Genomic DNA, 17,332 nt, shown 5'->3' with positions numbered 1-17,332 from the left:
TCAAAAGCATGGAGGGGAATCGAGGCCTCGTGGAGCTCTTTAAATACAGGTAGAAATTTATTCAGGGTGAAAAAAATTCCACGGCTTTCTTAAAAAATAATAATAATAATTAAAAAAAAAGTATCAAAAGGAGACAACTGAGGTGAGGGGCCAATCTTTGGCTGGAGCAGCACTGGAGGAGCAAGGAATGGGGCTGCAGCCGGCCTGCGGCAAAGAAGGGGGGGGATACATGGGGCTGAGAGCCCTAGACTAGATGCTTGTTTTGATGGGGGGACTCGTGCTGCTCCTGTTAACAGCGCTGTCACCCACAGCACTGGATGAGCCACCTGGTTACACCCTGAAGGACAAGAGGTGACAGTGGGGGCAGCAGGAGGGGGGTCCTGAGGAGCCAAACTCTGCCTCATCCTGGGGATCCAGGAGGAGCTGAACAAAACCACTCGAGTGCTTTCTTCTATGCTTACATCCCAGCACAGTGCTCCACTTCCAGCACGATCCTCACTGAGATGAAGGTTAAAAGCAGCACCACCCCCATCCCACCCCCACCCAGAAAGGAGCCCGTCGCGAGGAGCCCAGCTTTGCTCCTGAGCCCTTGGGAACAAACAGGGGGCCGAAAAATACCTTCAATCCTCAGCTCTGAGAGTGTCAGAACTGCAAAAAAAGAAAAAACCCAAAACAAAACTCCAAAAATCCTCCAGTGGGGAAACCACCAGGGTCCCCAAAAAGCCCATTCAAGAAAACACCCCCCAGCCCTCCCAGAATTAAAAACCCCAGAGCTGAGAAGTACTGGAGGACCCCATCCCCACTGGGGCAGGTTGGAGAAAGGGATGAACCAGAATACAGCCACAGAGCCCCTGTCAGCCCCGAGGTGATGGACACGGCTAGGAGATGTAGGTACAAAAGTGCCCCTTGCAAAAAGGGCATTATGTTCACAGTAGGATTGGCACCGTGGGGTCCAGCTGCTGCCTCACCCCATAAACTGTCCTGGGCTTATAGCAGGGCTTGGGCAGGCAAGCCACAGCCTCGCAGCCCCTCTATGGGTTAATGCAGGACCTGCTCCAGCTCGTACTTCTCACAGAACTTGCTGGTGAAGGGCAGGCAGGTGAGGTACTCGATCCAGCGCCAGTTGATGGGGTAGACATACAGCCAGATGAACAGAGAGGTGAAGAGGCCCAGGAAGACCAGCAGGGACACGATGATCATGGCTCGCTTGCGGTACTTGTCCATCGTGCCGAAGGTGATGTAGGGCAGGAAGGCAAAGGAGAGCAGGAGGCCGCTGAGGAAGCCAAAGAGGTGGGCAATGTTGTCAATCCAGGGCAGGAGGCCGCAGACGAAGAGGAAGAGGACGATACCAGAGAGGTTGAGCAAAGCTTTCCATGGCTTCTCCAGCGCCTGCCAGCTCTGGAAGAGCTCCACAAAGAGGCAGGCCAGCAAACCGAACTGCGACCCAGCAGGGCCCACCTGCAAGAGTTCAGAGCCCACTTACATCACCCAGCTGTGCCCCCACATCCCCAGGGTCTCCCCTCACAGAACACATTTACCATGGGGAGATGCTGGTGCTGTTTTGGCAGAGCCAGGCATTGGGTGCCTCTCACACCCATCCCACACAGCAGGGGGGATTAGGGAGCTTGGTGTGATCCCCTCTAAAGCCTGCCAGCTCTGCTGCCAGCAGATTAGCCATCTGCCATCCTGCACACACCAACACGTGGGGCACACAACCCATGCAAGCCCTGCACGTGGGGCATAGACCCCCCCCCCCTCCCCATGCATGGCAAAACCTGAGCCCAGAGCTCATTGAGGGGGGAGCAAAGATATGGGGAGAGCCCCCCCCAGCTCCACAAGCTGCCCTCACCTCTGCCCGGTACGGCAGGAAGATGGCACTGGCCAAATTGCCTGTGATGCCACTGAGGATGAAGATGATGGAGATGCGGTGCCAGCCCGCCAGCTTCTCCAGGTCCCGCAGCACCGTCATCTGGAAGGTCACCGACACCAGGCAGTGGATGATGCTGGAGGTGAAGGATCAGTGTTAGACCCCTGCCCTACCACAGCCCCTCCCACCCACGAGATAGCTCACAAGCTGGCGTGCATTGCTGTAATTTGGGAGTGCTCCCCCATCTCCCATCCCAGCCCATCAGGGACCACAGACAGGCTGTCCCAAAGGATGCCGCCATCCCAAGCCATTCCCGGTGCCCACAGCCTGCTGCTCACCCTGCATGCAGGAACAGGGACAGCCACAGGCGGTAGATCTGGTCAGGGACCTCTGGGTTAAGGAAGGGCAGGAGGCCACAGACTTCATCCAGGCAGTGCACCTAGCAAGGCAGACATGGGTGGGAGGTGATGGGGTGGCAGCCCATCCTGTCAGTGCCAACACAGTGATGCCCAGCCAGGCTGCTCGCCCTAAACCCCCTGTGTTCCCCCCACAGCCCCTCACCTGTGAGCAGAGCGTTGCCTCCTCGTGGAAGTAGCCATGCATGAACTCGCAGTACTCCCGCGTTGTGATCTCACAGCTGGGCAGAGGGTGGGCAGGGGGCTCACCTGGGGCAGGGGGCACTCCCTGCTCCAAGCACCCCCACTGCATGGTCCTGCTGTCACTGCATGTCCCTCCCTCACCCTCCTCTATCCTTGGCACAACTCAGGACACCAATGGGGAGCATCAAGGAGCACCAGAAGGGTGCAGGGAACACTGGCCACCCTGCCCCAGGCGCCTGTACCTCACCTGCCCTTGGTGCCGATGCAGCAGGGTCTGCCCTTGATCTGACAGTCCATGTGAGGGAGGCCTGTGTGGTTGGTTTTTGTCTCATAGGTGCAGATCTATGAGAAGGGAAAGGAACTGCAGTATGAGGGCTGCTAAGAGCCCCCTACAGCCCCATGCTCGAGGCTGTTCACCTCACAGGGGCTGTGTTGGTGGGGATAGTGGGCATATCACTAAGGGCTCTTACCGGCCACCTGGTGATGTCGTCTGGCCACACGTGGGGAGGGTTTGAGGCTGGTTCTTCACATGTCCTGGTGACAGGAGGAGGATGCAGAGGTCACTGAGAGTCTCCCTTGCACAACCCTGCCACCAGCCTGAGGCCAGGCAAAAGAAAGGGGACCTGCAGCCACCTCCCTTAAGGTTCCCAGACTCAGGGATGCTCAATATCCTACAGTGAAACACTCTGCAGCCAGATCAGCCATCAGGTAACTCCACTGAGTGTCCCCTTATAATGTCACATGTCCCTGCTTATCTCAGCCCAGGGACGGGGGCAGGCAGGGCCAAGCTCAGGACAGCAATGCTCCTCATGTAGCTTTCTGTCTCACCCACCACATTTAAAACAGACTTCACCTCCATTTCCCCACCAATTCTCTCTTCCTCATCACTGCCCCATGGCACGGAAGAGCCACCAACCCCTCAGGCAAATCAGCTCCAGGCATTCAAGCTGCAAACCCAGCCCCACACAACCCACCTGGGGTCCTGGTGACACACAGCCCCTGACGTGCGCTTCTCACCGGAGCCCATGGTCGGCGTGTTGTTGTTGGGCCACTTGATGAACGTCGCCAGTGTTTCCTGCAGGGATGGAGATGCTCAGAGTGTGGCTATATGGGCACTGCTCTGCCCCACGTGCATTCCATGCCCTCACCGAGCAGTCCTGTGGCAGTGTTTGGATACAGCCTGATTTGTCATTCTGGACACAGCAGCCTGAGTTACGCTCCCTGTCCCGCTCACGCTGGATGAGCCGCTCTACCTGGCGATCCTTCCTGATGCAGGGTGAGAATTTGGCTCCCAGGTGAATCAGGTCGATCTGGAAGGAGGGGGAGCTCTGAGGGTGGCATCCCATCCCCACCTCCCTTCCCAACTGCTGCCCTACTGATGAGATCCCACCCAAACGAATGGAGGGTGCGGTAGAGGACAGGCTCTCTCCCAAGCATCCCATGGTGATGCTTTGGTGCTGGGGAGTGCTGCAGAGCTCTGGGAGCAAGCAGGAGGAATTCATAGACAGAGAAACAAGGAGCAGAGCAGCAGGTTGGGACTAGGATTATTGCCATGTAGCCAAGGGAGAGGAGAAGGGAGCACCCTGAGAGCCTCAGGGTGGGGAATCACTTACTGAGCTGGGCCCGATCCAGAAGTTCTCCTGCTGGATGTACTTGACACTTTCATACACACCTTTGTTCCTTAGCACCTGCAGAATGAGACCAGGGTCACACAGATGGAGGGCACAGCCCCATAGTGCCACATCCCCTCCAACCATCTGCACAGGCTGAGCCCTTTTGGCCACAGGGGGCTGCATCCCTCACCCCAACAGGATCACCCCCACTATGTACTTGAGGGATGGCATTCAGGAGCCAGGCACCCAGGAGGGGACAGCCCCGGCTGGCAGCTCTTAAACTTACTAACTCTGTCGTCACATGCTGGGTAAAGCCAATGGGAGCGATGCCATACGTGCCAATGACCAACAATGTGATGAGGATGTGGACAAAGGTGATCCAGTAGGTGAAATATGGCCTGGGGGAGCAAAGGGAACAGGATCACGGCTTCCTGTTGGCACAAGGATGCTGAAGTAACATGGGGAGAGCAGCCCCCAGAGCCCAACTCTGATGGGGACATAAACCCAAATTGCACCCGGGGGAGCCCCAAGGTGCAGGGCTGACCCTGGTGGGCTGCAAGCTGTGCTCTCACCGGTGGCTGTCGGTGATCTCCAGCTGTGACTGCACGATGCTGCTGAGGCTGCGGCGGTACGTCCTGTTCAGACACTGCCCCACCACCCCCAGCCCATAGTAACGTTTCTTGCGGTCGAAGGCGAAGTGCTTCACTTTGGAAGCGATGCGTCTGCCCCTCTGTGGGGCTGGGCCAGCTGAGGCAGCAGCGAGCCGGGCACCCTCACGTCTGTAGGGAGAGAAACCCATCAGCAAGGTCACAGAACCACTCAACCTGAGACACCCTGAAATAGGGGACAGGGGAATCTCTTGGCCTTGTCCTTGTAGCAGCGTGCTGGATGTGCCCAGTGCCCTACAGCAGGGACTGGTGGATATTGCATTGGTTGGGGGGAGAGGGGGGTGCAGGGGGCTTGGGGTTGGCACTCACAGTGCAATCTGCTCCACCTCTGGGGATGCCCTGACATCCTCCCCCACTGAGTGCATGCGTAAATACGTGGCTGAGAGCGGTGGGGACTCGAAGACGTCATCCGGCATGGAATACGTCTCGTCGTGCGTGTCCATCTGGAAGGAGCATGGGAAGGGAGGGGGGACCACAGTGTCATCCCAATGACCACATGTTACACCCACGTGAAGTGCCCATGATCACATCACCAGCAATCAACACTGAGTCCCTGCAGCGCAGGGCACAACACCCACTGATGACCTCGCTCTTGGGGCAGGGCTAAAGCACAGGCACCTGGGGCCCTTTGCACATGCAGCTCCAAACCCCATTTGGGTAAGAGACCCTGAGCCACGCTAAGAGCAAAGGGGGTGGGACAAACAGGGCTGCCCAGTGAGCCACCATCCCAGTCAGAACGCTGCTCAGCCCCACATGGGGCACTGGGTCCCCCCCAGCTCCAGCTGCTGGCGTGGAACAGTGCTTGCCTTACTGAAGAAGGAGGAGTCCAGAGTGTCAGCAGTATCCATCACGTCCTCATCCATGAAGCTGGGGTACATGAAGCTCCTCTTGGTGCTCCTCTGCTTCTCAGCCAGAGGCTCCAAGACAGAGCGGCCCTATGGCAGGGGAAGCAAATGAGGGTAAGGAACACAAAGCCTCAGTGCTGCAGAAAGTGGGGAGGGCTTTGTCATAGCCTCCCCCAAAGCCCAGCAAGTGGTGGCAAACATTAAGTGCCAACAGAGCAGAGTCACAAAGCTGCCTGTTGCTCCTGAGAGCCATCAGTGTTGGGCTCAGTTGTGACAGGTGGCACAATTCTAAATCCCCTTTTTGGTCCCTGCCCCACAGACCCATCTGCAAGGCTTGCAAAGGACTCCCCAGGTGACAGAAAGTGCCAGAGCAACTTCCCCTGCAGCAAAAGGTTGTTGGCTCGACACAAAGGCTGCTATTTTTGAGGGATGGCATGCAAGACAGTTCCACTTTCTGGTCCAGTTTCCACCAGAACTTCTCTTTTTAAGCTTAAAACCCACCACCTCCCCATCCCAACACACAGCAGAGCGCAACAACGGTCTATGTGCAAAGCAAAAAGCCAAGAAACAAAGACAGCAGAGAGCAGAGAAGTGAATGAGGAGGACGATCCCTTTCCCCAGCACTCACACGGAGCAGTGCAGCAGCTGCCCTGAAGCTCATGTGTGCCACTGACAGTCTCTTGCGGCGCGGCAGGCGGCCATAGCCAGAGCAGGCACTGCCCAGGGATGCCAACGATGCAACACCAGGGGTGTGTGGGGGCAGGACGTGGGGCGTATGGGGACGGTCAGTGTCATCGGGGTGGCGGAAGGGACGGCCCCTGGCCAGCGGGTCCACGATCTGGAAGAGGGAGAGGTGAGTTGGTGATGGTTATAGGGATGGGTTGGTGGTCCCCATGCCCCAAGTTGTACCTTGGGCATCTTGGCTGGTTTGGGTGACTCAGTGCCCTGGAAGGAAGGCACCTCCTGGCTGGGCAGCTCCATGTCGCGGTAGGCAGCCTTCAGTTTGCCGTACCTCATGCTGCAGTGCTGCAAGCTCCGGCGCTGCCAGTGCTGCCGCTTCCCTTCCCAGTCGCCGCTGACACCGAACCATTCTGCCGTGCTCCTGGGTGTGTGATGTGAGGGATGCACTCCATCAGCCCCATGGTGCCACCGTCCCACTCTGCCCTCCAACTGCGGATTGGAGCTCATGGCTCAGCTTGGTTCTGAGCTGACAGATCCATGGGATGGGGCAGGTGGGACACTGCTCCACTAAGCCTAGATGAGATACCCAACTACTGAGATACCCAACTACAGGATGCTCACACCTCGAGGCATTTTCCCAACCAATTCTACTACAGGCTCTTCCAACAGCTGAGCCACAAGGCATCCTCTCAGGCTTTCCCTTGGGCTGGTACCCACATCCCTGCCATGGACACCCCCCCAAGCCCTCACTTGCGGATGCTCTGGGACAGGGACGTCTGTCTGCGGAAGCCCGGCCGCCGTTCTGAGCTGTCACATCCCTTGGAGCGTGGCTCCTGCAGGCTCTTGCTCTTCCGATAGATGGGCACCTTAGAGGGCTGGGAGGCAGAACGCAGGGTTACAGAGCACAGAGGTAACAATGGGCACACCAAACCCCACTAGGGGTGGAGAGGTACCCTCAGAACTCACCTCCTTGCAGGTGCCATCATCCTCTGCCTCCCGGGATGGGGGGATCACAATGGAGAGGTTGGGGGGCTTCTTGCTCTGCAGGCGGCTGCTGCTGGAGCGGCTGCTCCCATTCTTGTTGCTGGATGCCATCTTGAGTAAGAAGTAGGCTGGGGGAGGGGGAGGAGCAGGGAGTGAGTAGGGGGGAGGCAGCCACAGCCCTATTGCTGCATCCCTTCTTCCTGTTCTCTGCAGGATGAGTGCATCGGTGTGGAAATGGCAGCAGGAGCATTAATGTTAATGGGGCTCTGCCCGAGGAGAATCACTGAGGGAAGAGAAATGCTGCAAGCACTTCCCCCCTCACTGGGAGGGATGTGCTTTGCTCTCCTCCAATGGCTTATAGTTACCTGGGAGCCCCCAAAGGGCAGTGCTGAGGCATCCCAGACAAAGGGACAGCCCCAAGGCTGCATCCCCAGCACCTTGGCCATTGCATCAGCACAGTATCCATGGGACTGGGCATGCAAAACGTTCCCCTCATGCACACGCTGGGCTCTAGGCCAGCAGGACAAGGCAGAGCACACCAAAATCCTCCCAGTGCACAGAGCGGGGGCTTAACAGCCAGGAGTTAAATCTTCAGACAACCCCTTCCTGAGAGTCCCCCTGCTGCCCTGTGATACCTGGCAGAGCCTCACGAGTCAGCAGGGAAAGGTAATTCCATCTGAGCACGAGGGAGCAGTCCTAAATCCTATTAGGGACTGGGGGGCTCCTGCTGGGATGGATGCTCAGCTCCTTGGCCTCTCCCCATCCACGTGCCAGCACTAAAGGCACCTGCTCAGGGCTCCCTGCTGACAGGCATCCCCTTGTCCTGCTTGGTGTGGCCAACAGATGCCAGAGTCCTGCTGAGGGGCAGCCACGAGGCAGCAGGATCTATGGCGAGGCTCCCTGGGGTACCACCTGTGCCCTGCTCTGCTCCCTTTGGGCCACTCCTCCCCACCACTGGCCTTAGGGGCTTGGCATCCCATGGGATGAACTCGCTGGGGACACTGGCACTAGAGGGCAGCCACAACCCAGCCCAGTGCTGCAGCCCAAACATGCAGGGCTTAAACACAGCACTGCTGTCCCATAGAGAAGGACAGAGAGCTTAGAGGGCTTCCTTTCCCCAGTTAACCCCAATCCCCACCAGCTTTGATGAGGCTGCAGAGGGTGATCGATGGAGGGGATCTGGATGGGAAGAAGAGAGGCACCACTGCCACAAATGCAATTAGAAACAGATGTTTGAAGCCCCTCATCTCTGAGCCTGTCTGGGATGCCCCTACCTCATAAGAGTGGCAGGGATCCCACGCAGTGCTTCTCAACAGGCTCCTTCTTCCTTCTCCTGTCCTTCATGCACGGGAGCCCCAGGGCATGGCCGAGGTTCTCTTGCTCTGCCTGGTGCTGCAAGAGAAAAGCAGGAGTGAGAGATCAGGTTTGGCCTGCAGAAACCTTCCTAAGAAAAGCTTTGGGAACAGAGCTGTGAAAGGGAGCAGAAGCATCAGGGTAGGGGCAGAGCCATCCAAAAACATCAGGGCAGGATGCTGGGTCAAAGCCACAAAGCCACAGCACTACATGGCTCCAGGCAGCCACAGCACATGGGAGACCATGCTGTGGTCACTGGCATAGGGTGAGGGAAAGCCACTGCACCTGGCGCCTCGGCTGAGACAACACAGGGCTGAAGGGGAATTTCTTCACTAACAGCTCTTAACAGAGTGAGAAAAGAGCAGGAAAGAAACACAAGTGCAGCGCAGAAGTATTTGATGACTACTGAGCTGGGAAGGCGCCAGCCAGGCGGTCCGGCCCCAGCAAGTGAAACTTTCCATCTCACTTGGGAACTGCAGATGCTGTTTGTTTTCCTCCCAGGGCAGCCAGCAATGAGGCAGAGGTGCCAGCTGCAGGCAGGGCTGGCTCCAGGGAGCCCGAGGAGGTGGGGGCAGGGACATGGTGGGCATGGGGTCACACAGCTGTGGATGCTGCTATGGCCACCAGCAACCCGAGTGCTGCCCCTGCTATGGATGCACCCAGCACAGCAAGCAGCACACAGGGGAACCTGGAGGAGAACTTGGAGCCAACGCTGCCGTTTGGTGATGCAGAAGGAGCGGTGCTGTTTGTGCCCCTGATCCCATCCCTAATTGCTCCATCAGACTCCCACACAGCTCCAGGTGAGAACCTTCATGCTTTCTGGGGAAGCACGTTTGCAATGCATCCAACCACCCCAGTGCCCTCCCATGGGTGCCCTCCCACGCAGCGTGGGCACAGCAGTTGGGCAGCTGTCCCCCATCAGGCACCTGTGGGCCCAGTCATGCGGCCAGAGCACTTTTCACGGCTCCTTGAATTAATGCAATGCTTGGCATCCAGAGAGCAGGAGGATGGGAGCAGCCCCTGCCAGCTAAGTCCCCTGGGTTAGCCAGGCACAGGGCTGGGCAGCATCCATCCCATGAGGTGTGGGAAGTTTCACCCCACGCCAGCAAAAAGCCTCTGGGATGGGGCTGGGAATGCATTTATCTGTTCCTCTACGCGCTTGGCACTGGCACGAAGCCCTTCGAGCGCTGGCACAGCTCTCACTCAATGTGCTCAGCGTGAGAAAAGGCAGCCTGAGCCCAAAGCAAGCTGCAAGAAGCTGCAGCCACAGCCCGCACAGCCCTTCGCCCTCCAAAGCACAGCACAGAGGGGTTTGTCAGCACTGTGGGGCCCGGCCTTGCTCAGCCCAGGGTCCCCACGGGGGCCAGGCAGGAGGATTTTGCCTTCACCCAGGCGAGGGCTGGGGCTCTGGGCTGATCCACGAGAGATGCTGACCCAAGGAAACACACCCAGGGAGGAAAGTGGTGGAAAAAGTGACGCAGCTCACACATGGGATCAGCACAGGGCGATGCCAGGATGCTCTGTGCAAGGAACCAGAGCAAAGGGACCAGCAGTAGAATCGTGCACCAACCCACAGAGCCCCTATATGAGACACTGCAGACACCCCTCTGCAAAGAGCCATTCCATTAGCAGAGCAGCACACCACCAGCATGCCCATAAATGATTCAGGAGCACACTGAAGCTGCCCATCAGCACTGGAGCCTTGCTGCTCTTGGCTGTACTGCAATATAGAGCTGCCTTTGCCTTGCCAAGCAAACCTCTTCAACCTACCCAGCACCTCCATAGGTTCCCCAAAGCATGACCGCCCAAAGCTAAAACCTCACCGGGAGCAGCTGGGCCAGGCAGGAGCCTGACAGGTTCCCTGGGTGCTCAATTGACAATGCTCCTCACTTTCCTTCTGCCTATTCCCACAGCAAGCAGGACGTTGGGCAACCGCCGCGTGGTTGGTTCATCCCGGATGAGTTTCAGGCACTAGGCACACCCTGGAAGGAAGCAAAACCACGCGGCCGAGATAGAGGCAGCCAACCCACGGGGTGTGCTGGTGGCTGTGATAACGCTGAGCCAGGCCTTCCTCCTCCCCTCCCACTCGCACATGGCTCGGGCATTGGGTTAAGGAGGTGAGGACAGGCAGGTGCCTGCAGCATTGCTGTGCATTGGATCACCTCCCCATGGCACATCCCTACAAGAGCACAGACCCCTCGTCAGGACCATTTTCTCCCTACAGCAATGCTTCCAGGAGCCGTGCTCCTCTGGGTTTCCTGAACCACTATCTGCACGGAAAGGGAAGGTCTCACCCACAATAGCTGGATGGGGATTTTCCCAGCCCATTTCCCAAGGCACGTACACACTCATTCCCAGCATGTCCCCCTCTGCCCAATGGGTTAATACCCAAACACCCCCCACCCCATTACTTTGCTCTTTGTGAGCCAAGCTGTAGCTCCACATCCTCCCTGTGCACGCACCCCAGCACCATGTGCAGCACAGATTGCCCAAGCTGCTGGGCTTCATTAACCCAGCTTGAGCTGCACAGTCCCTGAGAGCTTCCCCAGTTCCTGGCTGGGCTCTGGGTCCCCCCATGCAGTGTATGACTCTGCAGGGCTATGAACACCACGGGCTGTCCCCCACTTCTCTCTCGCTTCCCTATCTGATGCAAAAGTCTTTGTGTGAGAGGGCAACGGGCAGACATTCCTTCCCCCACATCTGCAAAACGTTGCTGCTTTGAGAGCTGCTCTTGGAAAGAGCACACAGGCAGGATCTGCAAACTGCCCCAGTGCTCTGCTCCTGGGAGAAACATCCTGGGGGGGTCCCTGTGTTCATTTGGGGTTTCCCCCCTGAGCTCAGAGCATCACTGTGGGATGTGTAGGAGGTGGTGATGCTCAGCCCTGTGCAGAAACTCCACTCACCCCATGCATGAGATGACTGTGGGTGTTTAGTGCAGCCCTCACCACGGACAAACAATGAGGAGAGCCACTTGGCCCCAGGCTCGTATCTCCTGCAGCAGAATGCTTATCTGCACGCAGCCACCCCCAGGCTTGTGTCACTGTCCCACCACTGCACGCACACCCACCCCTCCTCCAAAGCATCAGCAGGTTCTGCAGCCTCATCATCTCTCCCAAATTCCACGCAGGAAGGTTTATCCCAATGCAAGACCTGCATTCCCCATGGGAAAGCCCAGCTGGGAGAGGTCCACCCTGACCCACACATCCCATCCAACGCAGCAGGAGCTGAGTACACAGCACCCAAACACAGCAACACCACAATACACTGTGCCCCCACCCCAGCATGGCTGTGAGCTGCCAAGCCCTCCCCAGGCCCAGAACTCCTGCACATCACAGCTGTGTGCCATGAGCCATTGCCTTCCTCCTCCTCAAGCTGGTGTGTTCCCAGCTCTCACTTACCCATCTCTCCCTCCCTAGGGAGGCTTTGCCATTCATTCCCCTCTCCCAGCTGGCTGCACCCACAGGGCCCCCACCCACATCACGCACACTCCCATCCCTCCCCTCAGCTCCAGCATTCCCACAGCCAGTGAATTACAGGGATAACCCAGCCAAATCCCCAGCACAAGCTGCTGCATGACGCACGGCGGCACCTCGGAGCTGGGCAGCATGAATGCACACTGCATGGACACAGCCCTGCCTTGAGCTGCTCAGCAATGGGGCACCATCAACCCACAGCTCCCAGCCAACCTGCTGCCCCTTGGAACACAGGGCAGCCCCTGGGATGGGGTCACGGATGGTGCTGAGCATCCCTGCCTTGCTCACCCCACATCAACGCAGCCCCACGCTCAGCACACGGCTTTGCACCCACACGGATGTGGCACTTCACAGGTGGGGAAACACGAGGCAATGTGTTAAAACGAGCTGCCCGCTCACACGTGTGGAAATCTCTGAGCAAAATGAGGGCAGTGAGCTGTGGGCAGGCAGCAGGGAGGTGTTGGGTCCCCCCCACACACCAAGGCTGAGTCCGTGGCCCTGCTGCAATGCAATCATGTGAGAAACTGAATCACACAATGGTTTGGGTTGGAAGGGACCTCAAGCATCATCAAACTCCAACCTCCCTGCTGCATGCAGGGCCAGCAACATCCTTATGTAGCCCAGGCTGCCCAGGGCCCAAAGTGGCCCTTAACACCTCCAAAGATGGGGCATCTGTTCCAGCACCTCACCACTCTCATAGTAAAGAACTTTCCCCCATATCCCTCCTTCAACTTAAAACCATTTCCCCTTGTCCTGCCATGATCTACCCTTTCAAAGCCTTGCCCCCCCTCCTGTTTATAGGCTCCCTTTAGGTATTGGAAGGACCCAGGGTGAGAACTGCAAGGCTGTATGTGATACTTGCAAGACAAAGCACAGCTCTCAGCACTACTCAAATAATGCCCCTAAATCCCGGCTATTCACACCACTTTGCAGGACATCCCCATGCCCAACAACCATTAGATAAAAGCTTTTCCAACAGCTACTTGTTACCATCCCAAGCTACTTGTTACCATCCCATACCGGGCTGTATGGGTAGAATTAATAAGATCTCGACCTCCACTAATTGACTGGCGTTGTGTGAACCCCCTGCAGCACAAAGCCCACCCCCCATAGAACACAAAGAACGGGGCTGCGGGGATATAAATCCCACTGCAGAGGGTGCAGGTGGGGTCGGGACCAGCTTTGTTTGTATGGGAGGGTTATGGCTGACCCAACAAAGGGGTCCTCAAAGAAAAGACCCCAAAAGACCCCAAAACAAGGTTGTAAAGCACCACAAAGCATCCCCCCCCCCAAGGCCGCGGGACGGTGACGCTGCGGGGCCGGGACTTCCTCCTCCCATGGGGACCGGAGGCCATAAAGCTCCGTCTGAGATCCCGAAACGGACAGAATAACACAAAGCAACAACAATAACAGCAACTAACAGCCCCTCAACCGGTAACACAACAACTCACCGCATCCACGCCCCGCTCCCACCGCCGCTCCACGCCGCCTCCTCCACCTGGGCCGGGCGGGACGGGGAGGGGCTTACGGGGGGGGGGGGCTTACATTGCCCCCGCCCCCTGGTGTTACACGTGGTGGCTCCCAATGCCATATGTGGGTGCTCCCAGTGCCATACATGGCTGCTCCCAATGCCATATGAGTGCTCCAGCACCATCCTGATGCTGCATGTGGCTACTCCCAGTGTCCTACATGAGTGTTCCCTGCAGGATGCTCATAGATCCCTCCTCCCCCCCTCCCCAGCTGCACAAGGTCTGGGTCCCTGCCACTGTAAGCCCACAGTTTGGAGTTTTGGGGGTTTGAAGCACTAAAAGGCCATTCAGGGAGCACTGGAGCCACGTGCTGTGTGGTACAATTCAAAGCCAAATTCAACACAGGGTATTCCCAAGCAGGGCTGCTGTGCAGGCAGTGGGCACCCACTGCTCACATCCAGCTGTAAAGCTGGACATCTTCCCCACCTCAGCCACCACAATGGGGCTGTCTGCCCCCTGTCCTCCAGCAGCCCCCCCATGGGACCCCCAGCCCTGCTGCTGGGAGCTGGGCACACACACTGTGGCTGTTGCAGGTCTGGGCACATCCTGCTGGCTGGGCTGGATTTGGGGTGAGACATTCTCCAACTTGAGGCAGTTGTGGGGCTGCAGAGCCAGTCACATGTGCTGCACGGGGTGACTCGGCCAGAAGGGGCTGGTGGTGAATTCCATGGGGAAGCACCTCTGTTTCTGTGGTCCCTTACACCAGGAAAACAGCCCCAGGCTGAGATTCATCCCACCCCTATTGATGAGCTTTGTGGTGCTGAGACCTTTTGCAGCCTGCTTTTGGGATTCCTGCATTGCTGAGGCTTCTATATGGGGAAACACATTTTGGGTTTTGCCACAGCATAAACCCTTGTTTCACACCTTGCAGCCCCTTCCCTGCAGCACAGAGCTGAGCTGCACCCCCAGCAGCCTCCTCCCAGCACTGAGTCCCTGCCCTTTTCTGAGAGCTTCTCATGTGTCGCATCCTACAGAAGCGAGGCTCCAAGCCAGCCCTCCCCTTGGCACCCTCACATCAGTGAGACCAGCCAGCAAATCTGTTCCTGGTAGAAATGAGGGTGGAAAAAGCTTTGGGTTTCACCCAGCTGCTTGAAAGCTGCGGTTGGAGGTGGGTGGAGCAAAGCAGAGCCAAGTGCCTGTGGCACCGGGGTGACAATGAGGAGAGGTGAGGTGGGGGTGTCCCTGGCACTAAACCTCCCTGGGATGGGCTGCAAGCTGGGGCAGGAGGGAGGAGAGTGGGGACCTGTGCCAAGGTGCCAAGCACCGACATCTCCCTGTGCCTGAGAGGGGACTTTGGAAGCAGCAAGACCTGCCCTCTGCCTTGTGTCACCTTCACAGCTCCTCCTGCTCTTTGGTCTGCAAAGACTGCAGGGAAAATGTCTGTGCTGGGACAGGGGATGCATCTTACCCTGCTGGAGCGCTGTGCTGAGGCTCAGGAACGGAGAGGCCATGAGGGTCATCTCCGTGAGCTCAGCAGAGCGTTGGGCAATAAGGAAGCAAAGTAAGGGACTGAAAAAACCCCAAGGGAGCAACGTCACAGCATTGCACCAGTGTGCCTGGGTGCCATACAATGAGTCACCTTGCGGCCGGGCAGTGTGCCTGGGCTGGATTGTCCCCAAAGAGCTGCAGGAGGGGGCACGTTGCTGTGCACCTCCTGCTGGGGCCAGGAGATGTGCTGAGGCTGTTTGCAGCTGCTTATCCGAGAGCTCTCAGCAAGGTGTGGATCTGCTGGGCATAACCCATGTGTTTGAAATCCACCTGTCCCATTGCCACCTACATGACACAGGACCACCAGCACGGCCCAGTGCCACCCGCACAGCCTGGAGCTCACTGCCTGCAGTGCTGCCATTCCCTGCACGAACAGCAGAGGCCAGGCCACAATCGCTGCAGGCGCTGAAGCTGTTCCCTGCAGCAGCAGCAGAGGATGCTCGGCCTTTCCAACAGCCCAGCAGCAGCAGCTTGGCACTGGTGTCCATCCCATACAGATATGTGTCCCATACAAGTGCCAAGCGCGGTGGCACAGCTCTCACCCCCAGCCCATGTGGGATGTGTTGTCACAGTGAGCTGACATCCCCCAGAGAGCCCACCCCCATCTTCCTCCCATCTGTACCCCCTTCACTGCTGCTCCCTCCTCTGTCAGCCTGCAGTGGGAAACTGAGACGGGCTGGTGGGAGTTTCTCCTTTGGGCTTTTCTCCTTCATTATTGCTTTCCCATAGAACAAACCTATGGGAAGGCAGTGGGGTGATTCAGCAGAGCAGGAAGACACAGGGGCTGCTCCCTTGGTGCCTGTCACAGGGCCACATACTGGCCATACTGGCCGTTCTTTTCCCCTGCAGATGGCTCTGATAAGGCTGGGAATTGCTTGGCAGTGCAGGGCGGCTCTGCCTGGTGCCCACTGTGATGGTATGGCATGGGGAGGAGGAAGGATTGCAGCAGGCACACACAGCAGCACAGAGGGGCTGATCTTTGAGGAGCAGCGTTCATCACCTGCTGCTATTTACCTGCCTTCCCAAGGCTCCTCCTGCACAGCCTGACCTTGGCTGGGGCTGGCAGCCCCTCTCTGTGCCTCAGACCTGGTGAATGGTTTGGCACTATTGAATAGAAAACATCCCTGAATCAAATCCCTGCGCTGTCCTGCTTGAATACAGAAACACCGACGCGCAGCAGAGCCGATGCTTATTTTATTTGAGGATCTGTTTGGATGATCAGCCTCGAAGCTGCCTGAACACACAAACAGCATCTGCCAGGTGCTCCTCTGAAGCTTTGCCTCAAAGCAAACACACCGCCAATGTCTTTTATTAAAAAGAAAGGATTCATAATAAACATTAATAAATCCTGGGGAATGCTGAAACCCCCATCTTCCCCACACTGAGCACAGTGACAGGCTGAGAGATGCTGCAGCGTGAGGGGCCTGCTCCATGTCCCAGCTATCCTCACTCCATATCCCTGTTATCCCTGTTGCATGTCCTGGTTATCCTCACTTTGTATCCCAGTTATCACCCTCTCCATACCCCAGTTATCCCCACTCCATATTCCAGCTGTCCCTGTTCCATATCCCAATTATTCCTGTTCCATATCCCAGTAGTCCCCACTCCATATCCCAATTATGCCTGCTCCATATCCCAGTTATCCCTGTTCCATGTCCTGGTTATCCTCACTTTGTATCCCAAGTATCCCTACTCCATATCCCAATAATCCTTGTTCCATATCCCAGTTATCCCTACTCCACATCCCAATTATCCCAGTCCTATATCCCAGTAATCCTCACTTTGTATCCCAGTTATCCCCCTGTTTCATATCCCAATTATCCCCACTCCATATTCCAGTTGTCCCTGTTCCATATCCCAATTATCCCTGTTCCATATCCCAGTTATCTGCTCTCCTTATCCCAGTTATTCCCTCTCTACATCCCAGTTCTCCCCACTCTCCTCATCCTGTGGACAACACGAGGGCTCTCCCATGGGGTAGAACAAGGAGGATGCAGCTGACTGTCCCTCCTGAGTCCCCTCCTGCCCTCAGAGGAGGAAACCTGGCTGCAAATAAGCCCAGAGGATTTTTCTATCTCAGATGCTCACTTCCCTCCCTTGGCGCTGCTCTCACATCCCTCGGCTGCCAAACCGCTGGGAATTAATCCCGTGCTGACAGCGTTTACATTGGGCTCTGCTCAGATAAACCATATCAGAGGTGGAGCCAGGGGAGGAAGGAAGGGTCGTGCTCCT

The 17,332-nt window shown here is 57.2% G+C and overlaps 1 protein-coding gene across 6 annotated transcripts; it reads right to left on the bottom strand.

Annotated features, from left to right (window-relative positions):
* Nucleotides 1–36: 36 nt before the first annotated feature.
* Nucleotides 37–13,576, bottom strand: RHBDF2 (rhomboid 5 homolog 2). 6 transcript variants are annotated; one of them, XM_085522794.1, is made up of 20 exons: nt 13,535–13,576; nt 10,434–10,592; nt 8,532–8,649; nt 7,240–7,385; nt 7,024–7,148; nt 6,502–6,694; nt 6,221–6,430; nt 5,554–5,682; nt 5,057–5,190; nt 4,652–4,858; nt 4,366–4,477; nt 4,080–4,154; nt 3,615–3,776; nt 3,441–3,541; nt 2,937–3,000; nt 2,714–2,808; nt 2,429–2,504; nt 2,206–2,306; nt 1,850–2,003; nt 37–1,458 (listed from the first exon to the last, which is right to left on the bottom strand). In XM_085522794.1, exons 4-20 carry the CDS (start codon nt 7,366–7,368, stop codon nt 1,039–1,041), a joined length of 2,487 nt encoding a protein of 828 aa, XP_085378920.1. In that variant the 5' UTR covers nt 7,369–7,385; nt 8,532–8,649; nt 10,434–10,592; nt 13,535–13,576; the 3' UTR covers nt 37–1,038. The 6 variants fall into 6 exon arrangements, 5 of the variants coding, with proteins under 5 accessions (XP_085378920.1, XP_085378923.1, XP_085378919.1 ...); XM_085522797.1 differs by having other exon boundaries at nt 5,559–5,682; XR_014936782.1 differs by lacking the exon at nt 10,434–10,592 and having other exon boundaries at nt 2,714–2,827.
* Nucleotides 13,577–17,332: the final 3,756 nt, after the last annotated feature.

Source organism: Coturnix japonica, chromosome 23 (genome assembly GCF_054131305.1).
Source record: "Coturnix japonica strain WE chromosome 23, WE-NBRP24, whole genome shotgun sequence".
Taxonomy (NCBI): domain Eukaryota; kingdom Metazoa; phylum Chordata; class Aves; order Galliformes; family Phasianidae; genus Coturnix; species Coturnix japonica.
The sequence above is the reverse complement of the archived record's forward strand: the minus strand, read 5'-3'. Positions and strand labels throughout refer to the sequence as shown.